Below are 27,971 nucleotides of genomic sequence, written 5' to 3'. Positions count from 1 at the left end.
AGTTCCTAAAGAATATTCTGATTTGGCACAGTCTCAAGTTCCCCTTTTAAACACAAACATTATCCCCCAGGCTTTGGCACCCTTCCTGTTTTCTCTTTCTTCCTTTTCTCCTCCCTTCTATCTTGCCGCACCTTTCTCTTTCTCTCTCTCCCTCTTCTACTTTCACAGCGAAGAAAATGAGCATTCCTAGAAAATCAGCAATTAAACAGTGATAGAGCTTAGCTTACAGTGATGCCAGTGTAGAACTTTATAAATAAAATGAAATAAAATTGCTAATTCATCATAAGCACACACATTTTTAAAAAATCGAGATTCTTTGCACTGGTGCACTATAAAATTCCTTTTTTCTTAAACCATACGCCTATGTTTCCTTAGTGTTCCTAGGTTAATAATGACACTTCTGTAAGGCTTTGTTTCAAGTAAGGCATAGCTTGGATTTTCACAACTCCATAAGGCATTGTGTTGTAAGGTGGCACAAATCTTTCAGACCAACCAGGTGCTCACATGGAGTATGTTGGCTACTGTAATCCTTAGAGAAGCCACAATAAACCATCAGTATCAATCCAACTAGCTCTGCTCACCGGTAGTGGGAGGACAATCCCTCCAGTGCCTCTGGCTGTACTGAAAATGAAGGAATTAAGAAATGTATTTTACCCAACTGTTGTTCTCTGGCTGGGGGGCGAAGAGATTTTTTGCCCTCATCCCCACTCATCCCAGGCACACACGTGCAATGGCTTGGTATAACTCCATCCCTATCTAAAAGTAAGCCTGCAATCTTTACTCCATGGATATAAAGAAGTTGGGTGACACCCTGGTCCCACTGAAAGCAATGGGAGTTTTGCTATTGATTTAATAGGGTCAGAATTTCACCCTTTGGCTTCAGTGGAAATTTTGCCTGAGTGAGGGATGCAGAATTCTCCCAAATACTTTTGTTTTCTCTGAAAATTTGCAGTTATATTTTATAGACCAGACACCTTGTAAAAAAATCTTTTTTATTCTTTTTTTCTAAGTATGGTTTCCTATAGTAGCTAAATGATCCTGTCATATGAATATAGGAATTATATTTGCATTATAACATATATATCTCAATTTGCACACCCATCACATATAATTGGAAAACGCCAAACATTTTTTTAAATTATATTTTCTTTCTTAGGAACTAAAAAACCGGCACAGCTTGGTTTCTTCAGCATTTGTTATCAACATTTATACTTGGTGACTTGCCTACAAAAGACTGATTGCTCTGTTTGTGACAATCATAACAGGGGGTTTCACCCGTCTTACGAGGAAGAGACAACAGGACAGAGCAGCAGGGCTAGGTCCTTGTAAGGTGAGGACATTTCAAGCCAGAAAAGGTGAAGAGATGCAGCTGAAGACAAGCTGCAGACCCACCCCTCCTGGAGACTGCACACTGTAATAAGGACCATCTATAATGGCCTGACCGGGCAGGGTCAGGTGATGAGAAAGGGGAGGCCCCAAGGCATAAAAGCTGGTCCCTGGCACCCATTGGGAGAGAGGAGAGACTTGGCAGCGGACCCAGGACTGACTGCCCTTGAGAGGGAGAGGGGAGACACCCCAGAAGTTGGTTGATAGTGCCCTTGGGCACATGGGGAATGGACCTGAAGACATATGAAACACAGCAACAGTAAGCTACATGTGTGGTTTTTTTCCATTGTATCTTTTTGGGGCCCAAGAGGGCTCAGTTTTAGGTCTGAGATTTTGTTTGGTGGCTGAGAGAGCAGAACAGTATGTTAAAAATCTCTGTTGTTAACAACCAGTGGAATGGGCACAGCTATAAAGGGTGATGTGGAGGTCACATAGCAGAGAACCAAGACAAAAAACTCAGTTGGAATTGACCCTAAGCAGGTTGTGAGTGCTTGTTTTGAAGCCAAAAGCCTGAAGACCAGGCCGAGAGGTTGATTCATTAGCCAATGGAGCTGAGGGCTCTAGGTTCAAGACCAAGAATAGAGGCAATTAAGACTGTTGGCCAAGGCAGAGAGGGACCTTGCAGGCAGCAAGGCTGAGACCCTGGACAGGGGCCAGGACCCAATCACTGATAGTGACAATAAAGATGAAACACTGGACTGATGCCTGGCTTAAAATCCACCCTGCCCTGTCTGGGATGAAGCAATTTACTGCAAACTGTTTAACATCAAGGCATGGCAGGCTAGTAAGACAGGGAGGATGCAGAGCCAACTACAGACAGAAACCTCAGGATCACCCATCAGTGGCGCCCTGTAATAATGATTTATATGGAAAGGGAAGCATAGTCTCATAATATAGCATATTAAGCATATAATGAGGACCAAAGAAGACTACTTTGCATTTTTCTGGCAGCCGGAGAAGCTTTGGCAATGGAATTTAAAATGACCTTAACATTCATGTTTAAAACATATGTGATAAGTGGCCTCAGCCTTTACCCTACTCTTGATCTTTAGAAGCAGTGAACATAAGATAAAGATCTGTTGTGGTTCTTTTCTCAGCTCTCTATAACAATTCATAAATAGGTCAGTTTTAGCATGTTTATATAAGTTGATTCGCCTTCTGGGAATGCTGGGCTGTGATAAACAGTTCTTTCTAATTAATTTGCTTTTGTTAAATAGCTGGGGATTACTCTTACAGCTAAAAACATTTTAAATAAAAGTATCTTGTAAGTCAAGACAATGTTTTCTGTCTGTTGCTGACAGATGAACTGGTAAGTGCCCAGTCTTGTTTCCTTTAAAACAGAGGCACTTCGCTTTAAATATTGTGGGTTCTTCCTTGAGATTAAATGCCATAAAGATCCAGAGAGCATTTCTTGAGCATAATGACTACTATCATGAGTAATACTAATCACATTTAATTAGTCATAGAGGCCAACGGGACTGCTTTGAATAGTAATTACTATACTAAAAGCATTGATAGAATCAAACCCCCTTTTCTTGTACTTCTTTTAGAGAGAAATTGCTTGGCATATGGTTTTTCATACATAACTTTTGGCACAACTTGTCTCTCAATCTGATTTTATTAATGGCCCTTTATATCAGTTTACAGGCAATTTATGGAAACAAAGACATTTTTGTCAGGTCAGACCAGTTTTTTCACTCTGTTATTCTGCCTCAGCAATGACTGGCACTAGACACTTCGGAAGAAGGAGCAAGACATCACAGAGTTTGGTGTATCCTATGTAACCCGGGTACACCCAGGTATGTGCTCCTCTCTTCCAAATAGAAGGAATAGGTGGCTAGGCAGGAGAGCTGAGAGATGGATCTGTACCTGTCAATCAGTTCCCTCTGCCCCCCACCCCCCCGAGTCAGGCCAGAGCACAGAATATCTTAACTATATATAATTTATTTATAAATATAGGTCAAAAAATTAATGCACATATTTACAAATATACAACTTATCTATACAGTGAGCTGAATCAGAGGAATATATTAATGCTTACCTGTATTGATTAATTACTTACCTGGGTCTTATTTGTGTGTGTGTGTATTAATTCATAATTTACCTGTTCCTGAGTGGAACCCCGAGGGTAGTATACATATAAGTTACGAACTAACACAGGCAGGCACAAATAACACACAGGTAAATAATCGATCAGTACAGGTAAGCATGAATCAAAGAGGAACAGGTAGGTAACAGAAGGTGGCAGGGAAGAGGTCTCAGTGGGGATTTCAGGGAGTCATATACATAGACACAAACCAACAATTATCAATCTCACAGTAACAACAAAATATGAGGTGCACAATAATAGCAATAAACTGAACTTATTAAAAGATCCCAAGGCCCAGGATAACCCAAAGGAACTAATGGGGAAATCCTGAATACCCCTTGTGATCTCTTAGCACCCCAGAGGAGAACATGTAAACTCAGTGGGTTTCCCTGGCTAGGTAGGGGAGACTGCCCCTTCCCTGTGCAACCCTTTCCCTGTAGCAGTCACAACTCTGGGGTAGGCCCAGATGAATGGTCCTTCTCAGGTTGAGATGCTCCCCGCATGCGGGAACCTACAGGGCTCCTGGATTCCCCTTTCGGCTGCTGGTGGCCCTCTGCACCATCATGTGCACCGAGAGCTTCCCCTTCTGCTGATGGTTTGAGGCCCGGCCCACCTCGTGCAGGTGCCAGGGCTCAGCCTCCTCCTGGATCCTCCATGCAGCATTGCCTGCACTGCATTCTGGGGCCTTCTGGCCCTGTGCATCATCACATGCACTGAGGGCTCCGCCTTCTGTTGGGGGTTGGAGGCCTGGCCCACCTTGTGTGGCGTCAGGGCTCGGTCTGCACTCGGGCCTTCTGGGCAACGCTGATTACATTGCGTCCTGGCCGCAGTCTAGGGGTTAGGGACCTGAGCCATTGCAAACAGCTTCCAGGGTTGCGCCAGCTCCACACACCATTTGTGCACCAGGGTTCCAGCCTCACACCGGGGCTTGCAGACCTGAGCTGCCTGGTACCGCTCCCAGGGTGTCGCGCGGCGCACCAAGTGCTGGAGCCGAAGCCGACCACCACTCCCCGCTGCTGTCAGAAGTCTTCAGGAGCTCTTCAGAGGCAACTGCATTTGCCCTGCTGGACAGTTCTCTCAGCCCTTCCAAGCTCCATTCTCTTTGCTGTCCCTCAGTCACATCTGCCGCATGCTGGGCACGCTGCTCCTTGTATTCTCAATGCTGTCAGACCTGCAAAGTGCAGGCTTCAATCAAGTCTGGGGCTCTTTGCCCTCCTGCCTGCCCCAGGAAGGGGCGGGGCCAGCCCCTTCCAGCAATTACCTGATTGGCAGTCATGCTCCACCAATCACAACAACCAGGCTGTATCAGTAAGTCCACCCCACCTATAATAATTTCACTACCATGGCTCTTGCTCCGTGGTATCTTTACCAGAAGTTTCAGGAGAGATGACAAGGATATGTGCCAAACCTGCCTCCCCAGAAACTGGCACAAGAAGCAAGCAGGAGATCCCACTTTTATATAGAAAACCATAGGGGTTAGTGTCACAAGCCAATGAGCCAAAGAAAAGAAAAAGAAAAATCAACACTGTGGTAACATGTTCTTAGCACCTTAATTTCCATTCCCCCCCCCCACACACACACACACATCTCCAGGTGTCAGCGTTTCATAGTTGTTAGGGTCAGAAGGGACCTGAGCAGATCATCTAGTCTGACCCCCTGCCATGGGCAGGAAAGGATGCTGGGGTCAAATGACCCCAGCTAGGTGACTGTCTAGCCTCCTTTTGAAGACCCCCAGGGTAGGGGCAAGCACCAATTCCCTTGGAAGTTTGTTCCAGTTCCTAGCTACCCTGACAGTGAAGTAGTGCCTCCTGTCCCCAAACAAGTCTTTAGTTCCTAGAGAGCTCAAACAGCTGCCTGCAACTGCCCCCAAGTCTGAATCCACCTCCTTCAGGCCACAGTCCTGGCTGACTGAGCCAGTGAGGTCTGCAGCTCTACTGAGCACTCCTCTGTGTAGACCTGACCAGGTTCCATGTGCATAACGTTCTCTCTTCCCCTTGCTTCGGCCTCAAATGTCTTCTTTCTTTTTTCCTTGCCCCCCCAGCCCCTTGGGGTTTCTTGGAGTTGTGGGCCAAATTGACAGTCAGTATAGCTCTTCAGACTGGTTTCTCCTGCAGGTGCACACATTGGGCATGTAGCCATGAGCAGGAGTATGCATTTCCCTGGAGACAAGCAGCAGTAGCACAAGATGACACAATATGTGCCACTGCTGCTTGTCCCCGGGAAATGCCCATGCACACATGCTCTGGGACATGGCACGTTGCCCTAGGTGGGGTGGAGGAGGCTGGAGCCAGCACCTGGGCTGACCCCAGCAGCCTTACCTGGGGTCCTGGGGTCCACTGGGAGATGCAGCTGTGGCAATCCAGCAGCACGGAGCCTGGCCAGCAGCTAGTGTGTCTTTGGCCAGGCAGGCTCTGGCTTCCAGCAATGCACACTGCTGACACATGTACCACTCCACTCTAAGGTACAAGTTTTTTTACACTGGGATTTCCTGGTGTCAACCTCTGCCCCTCCAAATTAGCAGCATGGGAAACGACTGCATTTGTGACTTGTGGAGTGTGCGGCACTGCAACCAGGTTTGCGACGCCACACGCCACATGTCTGCTCTCATCTGGATGCACCCATTACATTCACATTACAGATGAAATGGGCCTAGGACCCAATCATTTCTCAGATATTATGAATTTGATAATAAATAGTCATTGGGTTTCCTTGACTGTCTATCTGAGTTTAGATTGCCTATGATATGGAAAAGTTCCCAGTTCCAGGGGCCAATGATTTCCTTCCAGTAGTGAATGATTTCTCTCCTACTAAGTGAGCATACTCATAAAGGAAGAGGCCAGGATTTTTATAGACAGATATTGCAAATGCTGTTAAGCCAGGGTCCAATCATAATTTAATGACTGATTGTATACTAAGGATACAATGCATTAAAAGAAGAGATCAGCTTTCTTCTTAGCAGGAGCCATCTAAAACTAGGGGAGAATTGCAAGGACACTGGTGTTGGGAAATACATCGGGCTTCTGATTAGTTTCAAGATAAGCAGTCACTGGGCACATCTACACAAGATGCTACTGTGCAGTTATTGTCGAGCATTTGTTTTAGCACTTGTATTAGCAAATACTAAATAAATGTGCAGTAACTCGAGTTACTGTGCAGTAGCGCCAGTGAACGCCTTTCAGTTGACTCTACTGCACAGGACCCCAGGACTGTGCAGTAGCCTTATAACACTGCACAGTAGCACATTAGCACTGTCTGTGCAGTACTTTTCTACTACTTTTTTGCTACTGTGCAGTATTTTTCAGTGTCTTATGTAGACGCACCCACTTTAGAATAAAGCAAGTGTTGAGAAGAACAAATCAGTGCATCACTTTTGGCAGAATGCCAAAGGACCGGGGTCATTCAAAGAATTTTTATCCCAGTGCTAGAAGACTGGAGCAACCCAGCTTGCAAAATGAACAACCAAGAAGGCCCTTGATATTCTGTCCTTCTTAATAGGTATCTTTATGGCAGGAGCTCAGCAGTCTATCTCTTCAGTAGAGAGGATGAAAAAATAATCCAGGTAAAGCTACTATCAAAGCCAGATAGCAATGTACACAAGGAAAGGAAAGGAGAGGAATCATACTCTGGCTTTTCTAGTCCCCAGCGTACATGAAGCTGTAGTCTAGACTCAGGGCCGGCCCGTGCTATCCTGAGGAACCTGCAGCCACAGGAGGCCCCAACACTATATCCAAAAAATCGTGGGCCAGCCCTGCCTAGACAGTGGAGATAGCTCCCTGGATGTGAGTGAATCTGAGCAGCAGAGCCAATGAGAAGAGCTCCTGAAGCTCCGCAAGTGTTCACCTTTCCAGGTATTCTTTGGTTCTATAACAACCACTGGAGGGTTTATAACTATTACCCTTTGGCAAAATAGTGCATCCGTGAGTCACATTTGTGGTTTGTACCCAATCAGCTCTATGCTTAGCAGGGGTACCTACCCGGCTACCCTGCAGCTGTCTTCCACTCGTGCCACACGGAAACAGCCTCACAGCCTCACAGCCTAAAAGAACGCTTGCAGGTCCTCCTCGGTCCTCTTCTTCCAGTATTTTTTCTGGAATGAAGCTAGTTGACCCAGGATCTTCCTCTGAAATATAGGCTTTCTACAAGCATATTAGTAATATAATGCCCATACATTCCATTTATCTTTCTCACCCACTACAATGAGTCTCATAAATAATTATATATGCAGCAATTATGCACTGCTATAAATATAAATACACCCAACATGCTTGCTGTATATGTATGTGTCCGCACTGCACAAGCAACAGAATCACAAACTATGCATAAATGCTAAAAAAATAACCAAAACAAAAAACCACACTTACTTGCCTGGATAAGGAGCATTTATGTGTACAAGGTGTAACAGAATTCCAGCCAAACAGTCCAGGCCCCTCTCTCCATACTGAGCACACATTATTTCAGTATTCAGTGTCAATCCCGGATGCCCCAAATTGCCACTTTCTTCCCAGGCCTGAAAAATGACAACAGGGATCTCCAGAATGAAGTGTGCATCTCTACAATTTGAGCCAAGGTGACAGACTCCACCACAGGAGGTCATCATGGACTATCATTCTCTGTAGGTTGAGGGCAGAGGACAGGAAAAATTATACACACTGCCCAGTGGGTTACTCATGCATTGTGGCTATGGAACGCAGAAAACATTTACAAATAAACCAACTAATTAGGAATCAAATATATAATACTGCTCCTGACAGTTCCTTCCACTATTTTGTCTCTTATCTTTAAATCACTCATTAGAGTGGACAGCAAGCTGGAGAGCCAAAAATAAAAAAACTTCAGTATTCAAAGTTGAATTTAAATCCTTTAACATGATGAAGACTTTTTTTGAGGGGCAGGGGGAGGGAGGGTGGCAATACTTTTTCCAGCATTTGTTTGATCCTCTCATAGTAGTGACTGTTTTACATCTGGTGTGAAGGGTTTGCCTTTGTTCAAAAAAAAAAAAACTGGTCTCATGCAGCCATCTGTCACCAGCACAATGTTAGGCTAGCTAGCCGGTGAGTACACTGATTAACTCTCTCTTCGTTGTGTCTGGTCATAGGCAGATTAATTCCAAACACTGCAATCTCCGCTGCCAAAAGGCCTGTTGGCATTCCAGTCCCCAGTTTCACAAGAGTAAGGAGAAGATGAGAGCTATACTTGTATCCAGCTTGAATCTGGCCAAGTTGAAATAGGAGAAGAGAATACGCCACCACCCACACACTGTCTGTAAGAAGGAATTAAATTGTAATTGTTTTATTTATGTCATCTTATCTTTGGATGTTTCTGCACTGTATATTACCAGAGCATCCATCTGTCTGTTAGAGCTGGGAAAATAGCACAAAATTAAAAAAAAAAAAGAAGTAAATACATAAATATCCTTTTGACTTATTTAACAAATGTGTTTGAGCCATACTTTCCATGAATTTCATTGGCACAACTGTTCACAAAGACTATTTTCCAAGGTCACATGTGTGAGCAGTCATGGAACCCAGAGTTACAATTTCCACCAAAAAGGACTGTACTCCTGGTTGATAAGCCTCGATGCAACTCACATATCTAATCAGGAAACTGAAATGTGCAGCCTATCAGACCAGTGCCATCAGACCTGCGAAGCAAATCCTGGATATTCAGAATCTCCACGCAAACAGTTGCTTCAGTTAAAATACTTTTGACAATATGAAGTATTTAATACTCTTAAATAATATTTCCATATTTCATTTATTTGACTATTTCATATATTTTGAAGAATTTTTGTCTGTGTAATTATTTGGTAAGCTCTGATTCCAGACTGAGCTGAAGAAGTGCCCGTGCAGCCTACATCCCAGCTGCCATTTACTTTTATTGGATATTTAATGAGACAATATATAGCCAGAAAAGAAAAGTCCTTCAGCCAGGAAGCTAAGGGACTGGCTCATGGCATGGCCAGGCCCCAGCAGGACACTCTGATTAGGGAGAGGTTTAAACCCCCACTCTGCCTGCACGATCCCAGGCTTTTCCCCACTCACTGCTCATGGGGTGGGAGTATTGCCAGACCCCAGCTCCTGGCTAATACTATGAGGCAAAGGGGAGGTATGCAGTACATGCATCTGTTGATAATACTGAGCTTTTCAATCTCTCTTACCCTGCTTCTTCATACTGTCTGCAAACCTATCAGGCAAAGGAGCCAGTAGGGATCTGATAACAGGGTTTATTAGCCCATCAACAAAACAAAAGCCTCTCATTAGTTCAAGCTCTTCTTGAACAGCTTTTTCCAAGGAAGGAACAGAGGGACATTACCAGCTGTCCTGTTGATTAGCTCCAAAAAACCCTAAGTGGACACCATTGGGACAGCGGACTCTCCCCCATTGTCCCATGCAAGCATCAACAAGATCGGAGGAGGATGAATTCCTCCACCCAATTCTGCCAGCGGTTGGTGGAACTATTCTCTTTCTCAAATCCCTGCAAATCAGACATATGTTGTGGCTCATGATACAATAGGACAACCTGATGGTGATAACATACCAGCTTGGAAAGAACTTTTGTGAAGCCATGTCCCTGAACTGTGAAGCACATGTGTAACTTCCTACGTCTGAGCAATCCTATAGAAGTCCAAGAAGCAGCTCGGTTATGCAAGTGCTTACGTGCTTGCATAGAAGAAACTAAACATTATGAAGTTCAACTAACTCCATAATTTATTAGAACCACAGTTATGTAATATTTCATCATGTCCAAATTCAACCCTGTTATGCAGACTTTTTCCTCCTCTTTTTCCCCTTGTTTCACGGGCATCTAAAGGACACTTGATCATTCCTATTTGATTCTGCAGAAGTCTGTTCAGAAGCAAAAGCCCACAGCAAATCTGCATGGTACTCCTGTAAAGTCCAACTAGATAATGCAATGATGTTACGATTATCACCGTCTGGCAGGGACAAAGAGTAAGGAACAAATTTTAAAGAGAAAAATTAAACATTAATTTTGCCACACTGAGCTAGTTTATAAATTCAACATAAGTTGTCCCTCTACTTAAGACTTTCTGCAGGATTTTACATGCACTCCAGAGTGAATTTTTAACAGAAAATAAGTTGTCGTATAAAAGTAGTCTTTTTGCTTTCTGACTTATTTCATGTATCTAAAGATTTAGCAAATAGCTCATGCAAGTAAATGTCTGTCTGTGAATTGTTTGCAAACTGCTTCTATCTATTTTAGCTGGTCACCTGAATCACAAGATTTTTTTCCCAGTACATACTTTTGGCTCTGATTCAAGAATATACCTCTGTTTGCGGGGCGGGGAATGGGCGAAGGGAGCATATAAGCATACACTACATTTTAAACCTGTGGGGATTAAGTACATGCTTAAATTATTTCATTAATTGGGGCCTGGGTATCTAATACATTTTCAATAGAAGCCTACTGAACAAAAGCAAGTAGGAAGCAAGGGACCCCTAAGTGCAATGGACTTGCATGTGCATCTTCCAAAAAATAAGTGTACTAAAGCCCCTAATCTTTTAACAGTTCGTGAAGATTTTCACTAATAAATTGGCACTGTCTGATATGCACTGTTGGAAAATATTATAACATCCAAAAATAACAGCAAAGCAGCAACCATTTGCAAAATATTTGTAAAGCATTCCTGGGATTATGACGATCCATTTTATACGTAGCTGAGTTACTGCAGTATCCTAGACCATCGCTGTAGACTACATTAGTATTTGATAATGGGGAGATAAAATAGTCTTTACATTCTTCCCCATTTGAATTCTGACACTGGTGTCCATCAAGCTACTCTAATGCAAACTCTACTGTAGAAAATGAAAGATGTGACTTAGATGAAAAATCTTATCCTTGCTTCCAAGAAGTGCTAACTCAGCTGCTGCAAAAGCATGTCCCCCCTTCTCTGTGTTTAGGCTTTGTTGTTTTACTGGCTGCTAAGTCGGGTGGCTGAATTGGAACTCAAGCCCTAGAAATACTATGCCATAACTCTCAGCTAAGCAGAAAATGAAATGGAATGTCTCACTATTTTAATATTTAATGAGAAACTGTGGCATTTATTTATCTTTAACCAGACTTTGCTTATGACCTAATTTGCTCATTAAAATAGTGGAAGCTGGAGTACCTAAAGAGAAAATCCTAGAGGGGTTTAATTTTTGTGCCTACTTAGTTGGATCTGTTACTCTTTTTCTTTTCCCTTTTTCCTGGCTGGCTATCTGGGTGAATTTGTTTTAGATTATTTTCAGATTAACTAAAATTTCCCAGAGGCTGCTGGTATTTGCATTCAGTAACTTCAGTAGCAGATATAACACTGAACTAAATATACCATCCACTGAAACTATGAAGTTACTAGGAAATCAAACACACGTTTCCTACAGATGTTTGACCTGAGGCAGATCAGAACTGTTGAATCCACCTACAGGTCACTTTCCTCTCCATCTGGAGATCTGCGGACACAGGGCTAAATGCAACATTGATTTATAGACTGGGTAGTTCCAGTAAAGTCAATTATCAATCTTAGGTTCCTGAATTTAGGTGTCCGTCACTGTGGCCTGGTTTTCAAAGGTACTAAATGCTTGCAGCTCTCAAGGATTCCTAAATAGTCAGTGACACTGAAAATTATGACACTTGTATTTTGGTGCCTAAATCTGGATTTAGAAACTCATCTTTGGATACCCAGAATGTTAAACCATATTTAGATATTCAGGCTCCACCATCCCTGTTTTGGTTCTTATTTCTTAAAGATTGTGGCATAGCTCTGTCTTTAACAGCTGCACATACTTCACAAACACATTCAGCACCTTTGTTTGCCTTGCTCTAGGCTTCTGTGTGGACAGGAATTCATTCAGATATATTTGTTCTCTTACCCACCAGTGCTTCCTATCCAAGCATCCTGTTGACAAAAGGCAAGAACATTATGCTACATGCCATCACATTTGGTCACAACTACCAACACAAAAGGGGGTCCTGTCCTTCTGATCTACTTTTAAACAGGTTCCTCTTCTTCCTTTGGCAAGGCCTCCAGCATGGGCAACCTGCCTAGTAAATCCTAGTAATATAGCAAGGCTTTTGACATCTTAGAGCAGGGGTGTGAAATTATTTGGGCTGGAGAGCCACTTAGGGAGCTTTGGTGAGCTGTCACATGCCAGGTCACCACCACCCATCCTGCCATGCCAGGTTAGCACTCACCACCCCCCTGCAATAGCTCACCAAAACTTTATAAGTGGTTTGCACTCAGCCCAGTGGCTGGGATGGGGCCATGGGCAGGGAGCAGCATCCAGGAGCAAGGTGAGCAGGCAGGGCTGGGATTACAGGGCCATGACAGTACAGGGCCAGGGCCTTGGGCAGAGCCGTGATCGAATCCCCACACACCCCTGTGATGGGCACTGGTTCCATAGGCAGCAACATTGAGGGAGCAGATTGCAGCTCTGCTCCAGGCGCCAGCCCCATGCTGTCAGTGCCCAGCAATCCCGGGGTCTCCATGGAGACTGGCTGGGACCTGCACAGGTAGGGCACACAGCTGAGCAGATGGGATGGGGGCCACAGGCAGGTGGGGAGTGGCATCCAGGAGCAGGATGGGCAGGCAGGTCCAGGGCTGTAATCAGGATATGGGGCAGTGACAGCACAGAGGTGGGGCCTTGGACAGAGCTGAGATTTGTTCCCCACGGCCCCTGCCTGTGGGACCAAGGACCATTGCAGGGACATGCAGGCAGTGGATCGAGGCTCTGCCCTGGCCCCTCGCCCTGCACTGTCACTGCCCCGTGATCTTGTTCCCAAACATCACTCCCTAGCTGCCTGTGGCCCCATCCAATACACCCTGCCTGTGTGAGTCCTGCCCCCAGTGGTGGGTGCAGGGCACACAGGCCGGGGCGCCCGGGCAGCAAGGCCGGCTCCAGCAGCAGTGGCAGCCAATGTTGATTATGGTGAGGAATATTAACGACTCTATTCTTGCCTTTGCTCAGTTTTAAACATAATACAGTACAATTATACCAATGTTTTCACATACTCATTTGAAGTTTTAAAATAGAGGAAATACCCAACAGGTCATCAGGAATGCCTTCCTCTCAATTTTCGCAATGAAAAAGCCTACACCCGATTCATTACTGAAGCTACTTCCTTCCCCATTTCGAAAAATTAAATTTTCCTTGTAGCAATTCAAAATAGTATTATTAATCCACTGAGGGAAATAAACAGGTGAAAGTAAACATTTCCCAAGTGCTGAGGAAGCACTACCTGTTTCCTAAATCATATCTAAGTCATCACCATACAAATGCAAAAGGGAAAACTATTCCTTTGGCTGGACATGCACCTGTGCTAAAGCAGATATCAGTAATGGATGTTTGGCTGAGTCGCTTGAATTAAGGATTTAGCAAATGTACAGCTTCTTAATTATTTATTGGTTCCTGAGCCCAGCCAACAAGGTCCTCAAGGCTATATATGAAAATCCTTTCCCCTTAACCATGATAGGGCAGAATTTGGCAGAAGGCCAACAGCCAGTATTTGCACCACTTGATGGGTGGTGCAAGCTCAAAGTGGTGGCAAAGAGCTGAAGAGACTGTGAGAAGAAGGCTGCTCAAAAGAAATATGCTAAGGAGAAATCTAAAGTAGATACAGGAGAAGTGAGAGACAGCTCCAGTGAAAGCAAGGGGTGAATGTTCTTGAAGATGTGTGAAGTCTGGATCCTATTTCTATCCCACCACACATAATCGCTCTCTCTCATTTGCTTTTCACAATAATTCACATGAGCCAAGTTTTATGTGTGCGAATGTTTGTGGAAAACAATTTTAGGGCTCACAGCCAAGATTTATGTAATCATATAACAAAATGTGTTTTGCAAAGGAACAAAATTCATACTGAATGTAAGAGGAAGTTGTTCATAAAGCTCAGCGTATACAGTCACAAAACAGAAACAATAACACGTACTTTAGGCATCAAGTCACCCACCTTGATTAGGAGGAAACCCAACCCCTGTGCAGAAAGCCCTCACAGAGGCCTTGTAAAAGAGGGGTTTGACCCTTTAATGATGAAACCCAAGCAAGGGAGTATATAGATATGGGTCAGGAAACTTGTGAAGAGCTCAGAGAAATTTTCTGCAGGAGGAAAAGGTTTGAGACTTTCCCTAGAACACAGAGAGAAATGCCCATGGACCTTTGCAATCTGTACCAGCTCTGAGAATAACTTTGTTGTGCGATCCTGTATTTACAGTATTTTTTGCTTAAATTAATAAGCTGTGCCCTGAGGGAAAAGTGTAAAGGAGATTGTGGCCAGGTGTTGGTCCAGTTACTGGACTGGGGAACAGGACCACTAAGTTCCACTTCAGCCTTTATGGTGTGTGGCCTAGACTCTTCTTGTACCACCCACCTGAACTGCTCCCCTGGTTGGTATGTGAGGAAGGAACAATAGCACTGCCTATTCCTTCCAAGTTACACACACAGTTACATCTACATGTCCAGTTAGGACATAGCAATAAACTCCAGTGTAGTTCATACCAGAATTTATTGCTCTATGTTTATGTGTGTGCACAGGACCACAGCACGATGAGCCAGGGCAGAGCAGCCCTGACTAGTGCAGGAGGCCAGTCTTTCAGCCCTGGGCTGCTGTGTCCTGTAGAAAAACCGGCTGGGGCATGAGTGTGTTATTATGCAGGGCTAGCCAGCAGGCAGCCCCCAAACTGTAGCACCCTTGTGCCCCAGTCACCATCTCCATGGGGCTTTTGGTGCATGTAACTCCTCCACCATAGGGTGCTACTTGTCCCTGACAGTACTATCCAGTGGCGGAATTAATTATTTTACTGCACCTTAACACAGGCACATGTATAGACAGTGATGCTTTACTGCAGAGTTAATTAGTCAACTGCACAGTAAAGTGCATGTGTAGATGCATGCAGTGTGTGGTAAACAGGCCCTGCACGCATTCCCTGGCCAAAGTCTGGTTAAAACATTCATATCCTGGGAAGGAACAATTTTTTGTTCTTTCTTGCCCAGAAGTCTTAATTAAGAGCTAAAGTGTGTACAGGTCCTGGGGTAGGCTGATAGGTAGAGGGAAATTTGACACCTCACTAATCCAGACTATTGCATATCTCAATGCACATCACAGAATTTAGGAACAACCTAGAGGCTGAAAATTACTGACTTATTATTTATAGAATAGAAGTTATTGTCTGTTTGAACAGTTGAGAATGGAAATAAAAATTCTACTGACATAAACTACTACACCATATCAGTTGCGCACCTCTGTTTCCAGTATCAAAGACAACTTGGGTTAAAGAACCAAGATGAAAAGCAGAAAAAGATAAAAAGGGAAAAAGTCAGGAAGGAAGTACAGAAGGAGTGATGGGGTCGAAAGCACAGACTTGTAAGATGGAACAGACTTGTGTAGTCTCACAGTTAAGAACAAGAGGTTTCAACTTGTTACAGCAGCAAGAGGAAGCCACAGAACATCTTGGGAGCTGAGCTGACAAGAGTAGTGCAGTGATGGAAAAAGTTAAAATAGTAACTACGATAAGATTAATTGAATTAGAATCAGGTGAAAAGGAAGGAGGTCCACAGAAGTAGGAGTTGTACTAATTAAGGTGTGAAGTGGCTAAGGCAAGAACAATGGTTTGAGCAGTAGGTAAGGAGCAGAAAGGTCAGGTTTCAGATGGGAAAAAGTGACAAGATTTGATGAAAGGAAAGAATTTCATATTTCTGTGAAATATGAAGGATCAAAGGAAGGAGGGAATACGAGGGGCCTGATCTTTGGTCCAGACTGGCCACTTAAGTGCTGGACTGAGTTGTGCCTTCACTGTATTGTCTATGATATGCAGGCAGTAGCAGTGATGGGACCCAGGGCAGGGCAGAAAAGTGAAGGTATAAAAGATACAAAATTATTCTAGCACAAAAAGCTTTTAACCACAGGAAACATGTTGCTCTAACCTGCACAGAAATAGGCCTAACTGCTTTCATCTGTCCTGCCATAAACCAACAATAACTCCATGTGCTGGTTAGTGAGGAAAACCAGTCCACAGTTTGCAGTGAATGGTGGGCCCAATTTTTGTAACTGCACATGAACAGCATACAAACATGAGAAATCTACAGTGAGAGATGGGCCAACAAAAGCTGGCATGGGATGGAGCAAGCTGAAATCCAAAAGAAGGGATGTGACATGAGCAAGCTGAAAACCAAAAGGAGGGACATGAGCTTTCCCATGAAAGGTAGTCATTAGAACGACAAGTCTAATTACTAACTGATGGCGTGTCCAGGCCACTGTTTGCAGTTACTCAGGTTTACGTGCTATTGTGAATACCACCGATGAATTTGACCTTTTCATTTTTTTAAAAATAAATAAATGAATGCATACAGAATAGAAACACACATTTGTGTGATTTTGGTAGTAACAAAAGCTATTTTGGATGGTCAGTATGACTGAGAAAATGTCAGGGTTTTTCTTCTTTGTTTTAGAACCAAGAACCAGGGAGGCATAACAGGAGCCATAGAAGCAGTACTAAAAGTACTGCAAGTCAGATGTAACACTGTGCTCCAGTCAAACTGGGGCAGTCAAAATAATAAAAGACTTTTTCAAACTTCAGATTTAATGAGCAACATTAAAAATACATGCATCATTAATCTTTATCAATACTTCAAATTATTAATAAATGAAAAAAAACCGTTTTGTTTCCAAATCATTACATGGTATTTTTCAAGTCAGAGTTAGGAATATAATTTAACTTCAAATTTTAGATCTTTTCCATGTGCTTGCCTTCTTGGTTATTCTTTCATGACCTTTCCCATGTTTACTTCCATGTTTAAATTTGGTTCCGAAACCACTACACAATTAAGCATTTAGAAAGTGCAAAGAAAAGTAACTGAGAAGCTATATAGTCAGAGAGAGAACCATGCATAGGAATGGCTAGTTTTTGAAGTTAGAAAAAATCGAATTGGAAACAGGCACAGGATCTTATCAGCAAAGGTAATTCATCACTGGAACACTTGCCAAGGAAATGACGCTTAGATCTTTTAATCACAAATAGATATCTTTCCAAAAGACTTGCTCTAGTTCAAGCACAAGTTATATGGTTCAATAGTGTTCTCTTCCCTAGTCAGGTACATCCTCTATCTCACAAATTACCGTACTGGACAAAATTCTGTGGCTGCCTATGTTATGTAGGATGTCAGGAAAGGTTAGATACATAGATTATAGAGGCCCCTTTTGCTTTTTATATATGATCAATCACACTGTTACCTTAATTACTGTTCTTTTTCTCTCTCCCCTATAGCCTTTCTTTGCCTGCAGCCATTTGTGCTGCTTGTCTAAGCTTAGACTGTAAGTCCTTTAAACAAAGACAGTAGGTAAAATTATTAGCAGTTTCTTAAAGTCGCTTAGCTCATTTCTCTGTGAAAGTCAAAAGGATGTAAGAACTTTTGAAATTGTCACTCAATGTCTTGTCTGAGTTTAGTAGAATACCAAGCCCACTCCAGCTGCTGTGCAAGTTAAGAAGGTTGACCTGAATATAGAAAAGAGAGTAATGGTTCATCCTTCTATAACCCTCCTCAAAAGTATGTTAGATGAAGGGCAAGGACAGCCACCCCTGTTTTACCAGCAGGAAAAAGCACATGTTGCAAATACACAAGTGGCCAAATTCAGCCTTCAGATAACCCAAAAATCAACATCTTTTAAAAACATTCCTATAAAGATGACTGATGCAACTGAAATTACACCAGGGATGAACATGGCCCGCATTGTTTATTCTGTTTAGTCACTGGATAAGAATGTCATGCAGAAATGCATGCAGGGCATTACAACTCAGTCTCTCAGCAAATCTGCCAAGGCTGAAAAAAAAATTACACAGGACTATAAACTTCTCTACTCGGTTACATCTACCCTGCCAGATGTTACTCTCAGCTGTGCAGGTAAGAATTTGCAGTCCCTCCTCCCACTTCCCTAGAACACTAGAACACTTCATTGCATGCAGCTTTGATAATGTACAGCGTGTTACATGCATAAATGACTTAAGCTTCAAAGTATCCCTGGAAAGGAGGTAACTATTACTATCCCTGTTTTACAGAGGAAACCAAGGCTAGTAAGGCAAGTGGTTCGCTTGATGTCACACAGCAGGGCAGAGGAGACTGCTACACATCAATGCCTTTACACCATGCTGCTTCGACGTGCACAGCTATAAAATACTTGTTTCCACACTCCGCACACCAGCCTGGTCCATTTTTCTACTATCTGTGGAGCCAAACTTAACCCCAATATAGCCGAACATGTACCTATTGCCCATGTAAGATTCTCAAGGAAACTTTCACTCTGCTTGGCTTGAAAGCAGGAGCATAAACCCACAGGCCTTCCTCGTGTATGGGAGAGTACTCAAGCATGATTCTGCAGCCCTCACTCAGGCCAATAACAGTGTAACAATGTTTTATGAGCAGGAAAAAAATTAATGGAATGCAAAAGAGTAAGTGTGCCAAGACATCTTTACATTTCAGTCTGTAACTGGAAATGGTAAAACTTCATTTCCCTTGTAAATCTTATATCAGGAGACAACCGGAGCCAGATGCTGTAGTCCTCTCACAGACAAAACTCCCACTCAAGGATATATTTCTGGTGCAAACTGAAAACTAAAGCAACTGTGAAAATATTTGATACTGAGGTTTGATTTGAAAGGGTAAAAATAAAAAGACAGAGGTAAGTCATCATTTAAAGTACGCATGGTAATAAGGCAAAAATATTTGTCCCCAAATTAATTTTTCTTTATCCATTGTTGGACGTTAGTCCGACTTATCGCTGCTGAATGGCATAATTTCATCTCTGTGATTTCATGCACACGGTTGGACTCGCAGCATTTACAGTGCACCATAAGGATTTGAAAGCGGCACTGCAAACTGAACAACTGCATCCCAGCAAAACTAGGAATGAGACCAGAAAGATAAAATTTGTTTTTACAATGACTAATCCCGCGTTCTGTTTATAGAAAATATTTACCCTGCATAAATTCTTAGTACATCTGTAATTCTGATTATGTCAATTCTAGGGATTTTTTTATTATTATTGCACATAAAAATACATGTACAGGGAAATTTTTGGCAGCAAACCCACTCACAGTCACATAACCTTATACATGAAATGCTCCTCATGCCCAGTTGGATCCGAAAAGGAACAGCTTCTTCGCTCTCCCCCTGTGTTATCCTGTGATGAGAATACTTAAGATTACTAAACAAAATAAATCAGATTTCTTACCTCACCTTTTTTTCAGGGGTCCCAACCAGCGATGATAAGAAAGGATGGCTCAGCCAGCGTGGGAACCTTTCATCTGAGTAATCGCCCCTTGGAAATGAATCAGAAAACTCCCTTCTATTTATTACCTAGATAAAAGATGACGGGTGGCAGAAGATACTGTCGTTCACCTCAGCCCCCCCACGAATAGGCTCCAGGGAGCATTTCTGCTCATTTGTTCCTTATAATGAATTACACAAGTAGCTCACACGTGAGAGGGAGGCAACTGTGACCCCTGCTCCCTCTCTCTGGCTCTCCCCTGAGAACAGCCAACCCCTAAGGCCACTGAGCTGCAAAAAGTTTGTGTCCCAGATCAAGACAGATCTGCTGGTACCAGCTCGGCAAAGCCCCTGTTCTCCTTGCCTCGGCAAGGATAGATGCTCCACAACTGGTGACTGCTGCGAGAAGGCTTGTCCCACCCACTCGTGTGTGAACCCTGTGGGAAGAAAGCTGGATTGATACCCTGGGGACTTAACTCAAGCCCCCAGCTCTATCAATCCACCTTACAAGGAGGTGGGCACGGTGCAATGGAGCTCCTGCCTGGCAACCACCTGCAAAGCTACTTTCTTGCAACCGACCCCTGCAGAAGCAAGGAAGAGACACAGGCACGGGTGATGGAGCAGGGGAGCGCTGCGATGCTCGCCTCTCGCCTGCAAGTCCCTCCCAACACGGAGCAGGAGCCTGCAGAGCCTGTGTCCTACCCCGCTTATTCCCGTCTCTTTCTAGCATCTTAGACATGCCGAAACCGAGAGCAAAATATGTGCATCGTCGCCACAGACACTTTCCGATTCATTTTTAAATGCAACTTTTAACTTGGGGGGGGGGCATGGTTTGCATAATGTCTCCACCCTGCAGTATTTATAGCTGCTCTTAGCCAGCTATCCGGATACACTAAACTTCCCAGCGGGCTTCATAAAACGAAGGTGGAAGATGTAATTGATCAAACAAGTGTATCGAATTAGTTGTGATGCACTTGTGTCTGCATCTAATAAAGGAGTGTGTGTGTGTGTGTGTGTGTGTGTGTGTGTGTGTGTAGGGGAGGGGAGTGGGGGGACAGATTTTTATCTTCCCTAAATCCGAAGCAAACGCAATAGCCTCCCTCCATCCCTCGGGCAATTCTTCCCCCCCCCTCCCGAAAGCAATCGCTGCGTCCGGGAGAAGGGAAGCTAAAAGAAGGGGACCGAAAAGTGGATGGGGTTGGCGGTTTCCATCGGACGCGGGGAATGAGAGCTGTGCCTTTTTTTGCAGCGGTTTCTGTTTAACTCGCTCTGCAGGGCGAGTCAGGCGGGGAGGCTGGCGATGTGGCTGCTGCAGGGGCGATTGCCCGGGGCAGGGAGCGGGGCGGGAGGACCCGACACGGCCACGGCCACGGCCACGCACACGCACACCCGCGCCCGCTGCCGCTCCCGCACCGCCCGGAGCTCCCGCGGAGGAGTACGCAGCGCTGACCTAAGCCAGCGCCCTCCTGCCCCGGTCCGCACCAAAGACGCCCAAGACGCCACTGATAAATGCAGGGCGCTGCCTGGCAGGGGGAGCCCCGGGGGACCCCCTTCCGCGGGCCCGTTAATCATCCGATTCGTTTTTTAACACCCCGACACCTAATCTCATCTCCTAATGCCCCGACCTGGCAGCGCTGTCTCCCTCTCCTCGGGCAGGCGAAGAGGAGAGGGGCAGGGGATCTCTTCGGACACTCCGTTTGCGCCCCTGAAAGAGGAGCGGCAATGAGCGGGTGTTGGCCTGGGCAAGCAAAGGGTTAAAAAAAAATCCCCAAAGTTTCCCGAGCACACGCGGGGCAGTTCACCCACTCCAAATGGCCTGTAAAATAACCATTTATTTTAATACTTAAAAAAAAAACAAAAAAAAACAAAACACAATCCAGTGATAAATGTCAATACCAATACTCAGCATAAAGTGCCACATAGCCATACAACGGGGGTTTCTTTCTTTCTTGGTTTTTAATAAGCAAAACTTATTGGAATGTCTTTTGGTTTCCATCCGTGGAATACACTGCTCACAAAAGCCAGCCGCAAATTTAAAAAAGACAAGAAAAAAAGAAAAGGAAAGAAAAGAAAACCTCTCAGGTCGAGCTTGACCCCCTCTCTGCTCCGGACACGCGCAGGCTTTAAAGTACCACCAAGACCACGTCGTGCCGGGCATCGCTCCCGTGTCGCCACCGGCCTCGCATAGCATCATCGCCCGTGGGGGGCTGGAGGGATCATCTACTCCAACCCCCTACTCAAGGCAGGACCAGCCCCAGCTAGATCATCCCAGCCAGGGTGGATCATTCCTTTGGGTGTTTTTTTTTTTTAAATAAGTCCAGAATTATATATATTTTTAAATAAGTCCACAACTGACAACCCGCCGCCCCAAGGCACCAGCCCACACAAGGCAAACCAGGGCTCCAGGCAGTGCCAATACTGAGCGGATCTGTCCGGAGCTCCAGGGGATCTGTCGGGTTGAGTTCTGGCCAAGGCAAGATCCCGCGTGGCAAGACTGATTCCTGGAGACTCAGGTCTCTTTGGGAAAGTTTCTTTTAAGGCAACAAGTGGGGGAAATAAGACCCGCGAGTCTGTTTGGCTGCGAGGAGAAGCTACAAGTTTCAGTCCTGAATCGTCTTCCGGAATTCGGGTTTTTTGTTCTGAAGTGTACAAGTAATAAGCTTTATACAGTCAAAAGAAATATAAAATATATATCTATATATTTTTAAAAGGAATACTTTTGGAAGCTACGGGTTTGTTTTCTTTTTAAAAATAATGGAGAGAAAGAGAGAGAGATTCCTGTCCGATACGTGAGCACCACCTTTTGGCATAAAGTTTCTCAAAGCCACCAAAGACTCAGCCGGCTGGGTTGTGCCCCACGCGGTTCAGCTGCTTTTCCAGCCCCCAAACTCAATTTCAAACCAGGATTTAGGAAGTGTGTGTGGGTGTGTGTGTGGGTGTAGGTGTAGGGGTGTGTGTGTGTGTGTGTGTGTGCCTGCGCTCCCGTCCTGGAGCGGTCGTGTCTGTTCTGAATCGGGGAGGAAGCCTGGAGAGGGACTGAGTCCGTGGGAGTCGGAGCCCGCTCAGCCTTTCAGCTTGGACGGTTTCAGTTCCTTTACTTGCGTGTGCAGGGTCTTGTGGACCGCTAGCGTCCGGGATTGGCAAAATCCTTTCCCACATTCTTGACACTTAAAGGGCTTTTCTTTGGAGTGGATGTATCTGGGGAGAGAGAGAGAGATGGGGAAACTAGGCGGGAGGCAGCAAGGTGACCTGCCTGTCAAAGCCACTTACTGAGATGGGGAAGCGCCCTGCGCAACCTGCCGAGGCCCAGGCAAGGGCCCAAGAGGGGGACCAGGGCCAGGGGCAGCATATCATGCGGGAAACTACCTAGGCTCTGGGACTCATCCTGCCCGTGCAAAGCGCCTCCATCTCCCCCGGGGTGCGTCCTGCCGAGCAACCGGGCAGAGAAGACTTGTGGACTGGGAAAGTATCCCGGGAAATGCAAGTGCCAGGGCTGGGACAAAGTACCAGCAGCGAGCCCCCAAGCCCCCTCTCCGCTGGACCCCGACCCCCTCTCCCGTGCTCCCGGCCTCTGACCCTGGCCCTGCCCGTGTCCCCTACGACCCCCCGCCTGCTCCCTGGTGCCCCTCACCCCCCCCGGGTCCTGACCGCCCCCTCTGCCGCCCGGACCTGTGGTCCCTGAGGTGGTCCTGCCTCCGGAAGGCCTTGTGGCAGATGTCGCAGGTGTAGGGCCGCTCGTCCGTGTGCGTGCGCTCGTGGATGAGCAGGTTGTAGGACTTGGTGAAGTGGCGCCCGCAGAACTTGCACACGAACTCCTTCTTGGTCTTGGAGGGCAGGCGGCCCCGCGCCGGCTTCTTCTCCGGGGACAGGGCGAGGCGGGCGGCCTCGAGCGCCGGGCCCCGCGCCGCCTTGCCCGGCTCCTCCTGCGTGGCGGCCACGGCCAGGTGCGCGAAGTCGAAGCGCGGCTTGGCCTTGAGCGCGGCGCCGGGCGGCTCGGCCTTGGGCGGCGGCGCGGGCGGGAAGAGCGGGAAGGCGGGCAGCGGCAGCGAGCGCGGCAGCGGCGCGGCGGGGTAGCCCAGCGCCCAGTGGTGCAGGTGCACGGCGTGCAGCGCGCTGAAGCCGTACAGGCCGGCCAGCGGCTCGGCGGGCGCGGCGGGCAGCCCGTGGAAGGCTTGCAGGAAGGAGTAGTTGGTGAGCTGCAGCGAGGGGTGGATGGGCACCGGCGCGGGCAGCGTCTTGCTTCCCATGGCGGCGGGCCTGCAAGAGCGACACACGGCGCTGGGGCCAGGCCGGCGGCGGAGTGGGGCGCCCCCCGCCCCGCCCGGGGCCTCCCCCTCCAGGGCGGGGGGAGAGGCCAGGACGCTCGCTGCCCCTCGGGAGGTCCTGCCACGCACCCGGGCCCCCAGCGCCTGTCCCCTGCCCGCCTCCCTGGTCTTCTCCGGCGAAATCGTCCTCTCCAAGGGCCCCCAGCAAGCTCGGGGTGGCCTCCTCCGGCACACCCACACCCACCCCGGGGCCGGGAGCAGGGCCTGTCGGCTCCCAGCGCTCAGGGCTCCTTCCCCGGCATGGGCGCGCTGGGCCGGGCAAGGCGGCCCGGCCGCCCCGGCCTGCGGGGAGCAGCCCAGGCCAGCGCGGGGGCAGCCGGGGCTCGGGGCAGCCCCAGCGCCGCCGGGGGGACCGGCTCTGCCCTGCGCCAGGGCGCTTTGCCAGAGACAAGCCCCGGGGACCGCTCCGGCCCGGCCTGCCGTGTCAGGAGCAGCAGAGGAGCCGGGTCTCTAGGGGCCAGGCCGGATCTGCTATAATGATTGACTGACAAAAATAAAGACTTTGCATGGGGATGAGCTTCATGATCCACTGGGCGGGAGGGGGCAAAACACGGCCACCTCTTGCACCCCTGGCTAGGCATCCGCTGCAGGAAAGGAGACCCCACTGGCATGCCACCGCAGTGACCCAGAATAAGAGAGGGTGACATCTTGCCAAGCTTTACCTCTGCTAATTGGATACGTTTTGTATAGTGGCTGATTAACACACGCACACTTTCTCCCCCCCCCCCCAAGGCTTTTTAACTGTTTCAAGGGATGACGCCCCAACCTGCAGCCCCTATTTGTTCTCCAGCTTTGTCCTCAGAAATTAAGACCTAGAAATGCCTCCATGGGGCATTTCCAGAACGAAGCAAAGGAAGCGACACCCCCCGCCCCACGCTGCCCCATAGGTGGAGCCGCCGCCGGGCTGTGCTGGCTCGGGCACGCGTCCTCCCGGCTACCTCGCTGCAGCTCTGCCTGCCACAAGCCCGCCCAAGCCCCGGGAATTTCTAGCGGTGCCTAGTTTCCCCTTTCTCATGTCTGAAAAACAAATGTTTCCCTAAGATCGACAGAAATATTAAAATAAAATAAAATAAAATAAAATGAGAACAAAGCACCAGCCTGCCATAAAGGGGTAGGTCAATTCTCGCTTTAAGAAAGATCTATTTTTTGAAAATCGGTTTCAGTTTCTTAAATGACTATATGGGGTAATCAGTCTGGAGCTCCAGAAGGAGGTGCAAACCGCTTCATAATAGCATCATTGTACTGATGATCGTTTGCTGGAAATTTAATTTTGGGGGGTTTTTAGAGCGCGTTTGAGAGGGGAGAGGGCGGGGAGGAGGGAGCTGTTCAGGTTGCTGCAAGTCGGCTGGCGCTTTTCCAGAAATGTAAACGACACTTTTGCTTCGCAGGGGCGGGGGGGCGAGTCCCACATCTAGCGGGAGGGCAGCGTGGGTCCGGGACTGCGGAGCGGGCTCCGCAAAGCCGCGTCCCTCCGCCCCGGCCGGGCACCAGCGCCTCGCCTGTCCCTGCCACCTCTACCTCGCACCGGGCTCCGCATAAACAGATCCTGATCTCGGGGCTGCTTTTTGCTTTATTTATGATTTAAATTTTTAAACAAGGAGCCTGCGAGCTCCCTTCCCCAACCCCCTCCCCATCCAACTGCTCCAAAAATAAATAAATAACTACAATTTTTTAAAAAGCAGAGGGCTTGCGAGGAGAACAAGCCACTTGTGTGCGGACACAGGGCTGAAACGAAACCCGCTCACGCCGAGACAAATTCGCCCTGGCAAAGAAGATCGTAGACTTGAAAAGCTACCCATCTCCTTTGCTCTTTGCCCTGTGCTAGTACTATTGCCCAGCTAAAACTTTTGTCCGTTGCTTCAGGACCATTATAATCTGCCCAGATCGAAATCTAGAAAGTAATCCCAATTGACCAAAAAAATTAAAAATACAAAACAAAAAAATATATATACTGGGAGAGCCCGATCCCGGGGGATCGAAACTCAGCCCCTCTGCGCCATCCTCGTGGTCAGCCCCTACTGCCGCCTCCGCCTCGCGCGTCTGTCCGCGCAGCGCCCTTGGAGGGAGCTCATAAATAATGCCTTTTGCTAATTAGTTCCACCTGGGAGAAAGCTGGAGGTCAATTAGCCCGCAAACATGGCTCATTTCATGATTATTTGGTTTAAGGGGGGCGAGGGGGAAGCCCAATCGTGATAAAGGAGCAGTTATAAAATTCCAGTTGCTGGGGGAGAAATCCTGCCAGGAGCTTCATCTGTCAACAGCTCCAGGCGGTTCCGAGTGACCTCGTTCACATGGACTGGCTTGCTCCTCCAGCCGGATCGGGTCCGTTCCCGTTTTGAATTCGAGTCGGATCCGATTCGGATGGCGCTGGGCTGGGGGCAAAAGCGAGGAGGCTGCTCCGGGGATGCTCTAGCGAGGCCCGGTCCCGCGTGGGGCTCAGGGTCCGCAGAGCATGAAGGCGGCGGGCAGCGTGCAGCCGGGGGGGCTGCCGGGGGGCAGGGCCTCCCGCACCGCGGACATCTCCGCTAAAGCCCTGGCATCTGCCCGCCGAGTGAGCGGCGCGGAGCCCCGCGGCCCACCGGCGGCGGCGGCTGAGCCGGGCCGCGCTCAGGCGGGCGGAGCAGCTTCCCCACCGCGGGGCCGGCTCCGCCGGGGAGAGCCGGGGCGAGGCTGCAGCGCCCGCGCTCGTCTTCAGAGATGAAAACCGGAGCAAGCCGCAGCCCCGAGTGCGCCGGGGCCCAGCCCGCTCCCGGCCCGGCCCCGCAGTCTCGGATCCGACCCGGCTGGCCGGGCTGGGAGCAGCCCCCCGCCCCGCAGCCGCGGGCCGGCAGGCCCAGGGCCCGTGCAGGCCTGCGGGAGGGCAGCTGGGCACGGCCCCCGGCCCAGCCGGCCTGGGGGGCGAGGCGCCCGTCCATTCCCAGCCGGCCCCACCGTGCACCTGCCCGGGGCCTGCCCCTGCAGCCCGGCCTGGATGTGACTTCACCTGACAGCTCCACCCCGCCGCCGCCTCCTCTTCCCCTTACCCCCCCCCCCCCCGCCCCTGGAAGCCAGAAGTAGCAGCGACACCCTAATCCTCAGCTTTGCACGGACACTCCCTCCGCACAGCTCGGCCGAGCCGCTCCTTGCCCGGGCCCGGGGCAGCGGGGCAGGCAGGCAGGGATCCCGCCCGGCTCGTGCCGCCGCGCTTGCCCCGCGTCCCCCCGCAGCGGCCGGGGAAAGGCGACCGTCACCCAAACTCAGCTCCATGCAGGGGCTGGAGGCGCCCCCTTGCCCGCCCCTCCTCCCGGGAAACTTTTCTCACTCACGCTACCCCTGCCCGGGCCGGGGCGCGGGGGCACGGGGCGGGGGGCTGCAGGGATCCGACCGCAGGAGCCCGGGGAAGCAAGCCGGAGCCGTGCAGTTATTTACCTAGTCCCGATCCGTGCTCCACCGCTGGCGGCTGGTAAAAGATCCCGGGCTAATCGGAGACTGGGGAAAAGTGGGGCTAAGTGAGCGGCCCTGGCCGGGCACGCACAGATCCGCGGGCGCCAGGTGCGGCGGGGATGGAGGCGGCGGGCGGCCCCGGAGAAGCCGGGCTCGGACTGCACCGCTCCCCGGCCTCCAGCCTCCTCCTTATTTCAACCCCCCACCTCCCCCCGGCCGCCGGGCATGCGCACTGAGGCCCAAACTTTCTGGCTGGGAAGCTCCAACTTTGCAACTCTCTCCTTGTGCCGGCCGAGGGGCCGCGCGGGAGCCGGGCAGCGTGGGAGCCCCCTCCGCACCGCGCGGGCACGGCCCTGGGGGCGCCCGCCGCTGCAGGGCACCGGCCGGCCCGCGGGGACCCCGGGGCAGCCCCGCCGGGGCCCGGCTCTGCGCGTCCCCGAGCACAGCCTCGCCTCCCTGGGGACGTGGGCTCAGGGTCAGGCCCCGCCGGCTAGT

At 48.3% G+C, this 27,971-nt stretch overlaps 1 protein-coding gene across 6 annotated transcripts; it reads right to left on the bottom strand.

Moving 5' to 3' along the window:
• Window positions 1-3,314: 3,314 nt before the first annotated feature.
• Window positions 3,315-27,971, bottom strand: OSR1 (odd-skipped related transcription factor 1). Of its 6 annotated transcripts, none has more exons than XR_016440022.1 (4): window positions 27,462-27,971; window positions 23,398-23,985; window positions 7,450-22,926; window positions 3,315-4,646 (listed from the first exon to the last, which is right to left on the bottom strand). XR_016440022.1 is itself a non-coding variant. In XM_090031765.1 (3 exons), exons 2-3 carry the CDS (start codon window positions 23,973-23,975, stop codon window positions 22,791-22,793), a joined length of 714 nt encoding a protein of 237 aa, XP_089887891.1. In that variant the 5' UTR covers window positions 23,976-23,985; window positions 27,462-27,971; the 3' UTR covers window positions 3,315-22,790. The 6 variants fall into 6 exon arrangements, 2 of the variants coding, with proteins under 2 accessions (XP_089887891.1, XP_089887905.1); XR_016440029.1 differs by having other exon boundaries at window positions 3,315-7,611; window positions 7,837-22,926; XR_016440030.1 differs by having other exon boundaries at window positions 3,315-7,611; window positions 19,694-22,926.

This window comes from Crocodylus siamensis, chromosome 1 (assembly GCF_052110815.1).
Source record: "Crocodylus siamensis isolate JL-2025a chromosome 1, ASM5211081v1, whole genome shotgun sequence".
NCBI lineage: Eukaryota > Metazoa > Chordata > Crocodylia > Crocodylidae > Crocodylus > Crocodylus siamensis.
Note: the sequence above shows the minus strand (reverse complement) of the source record. Positions and strands in the feature narration are given on the sequence as shown.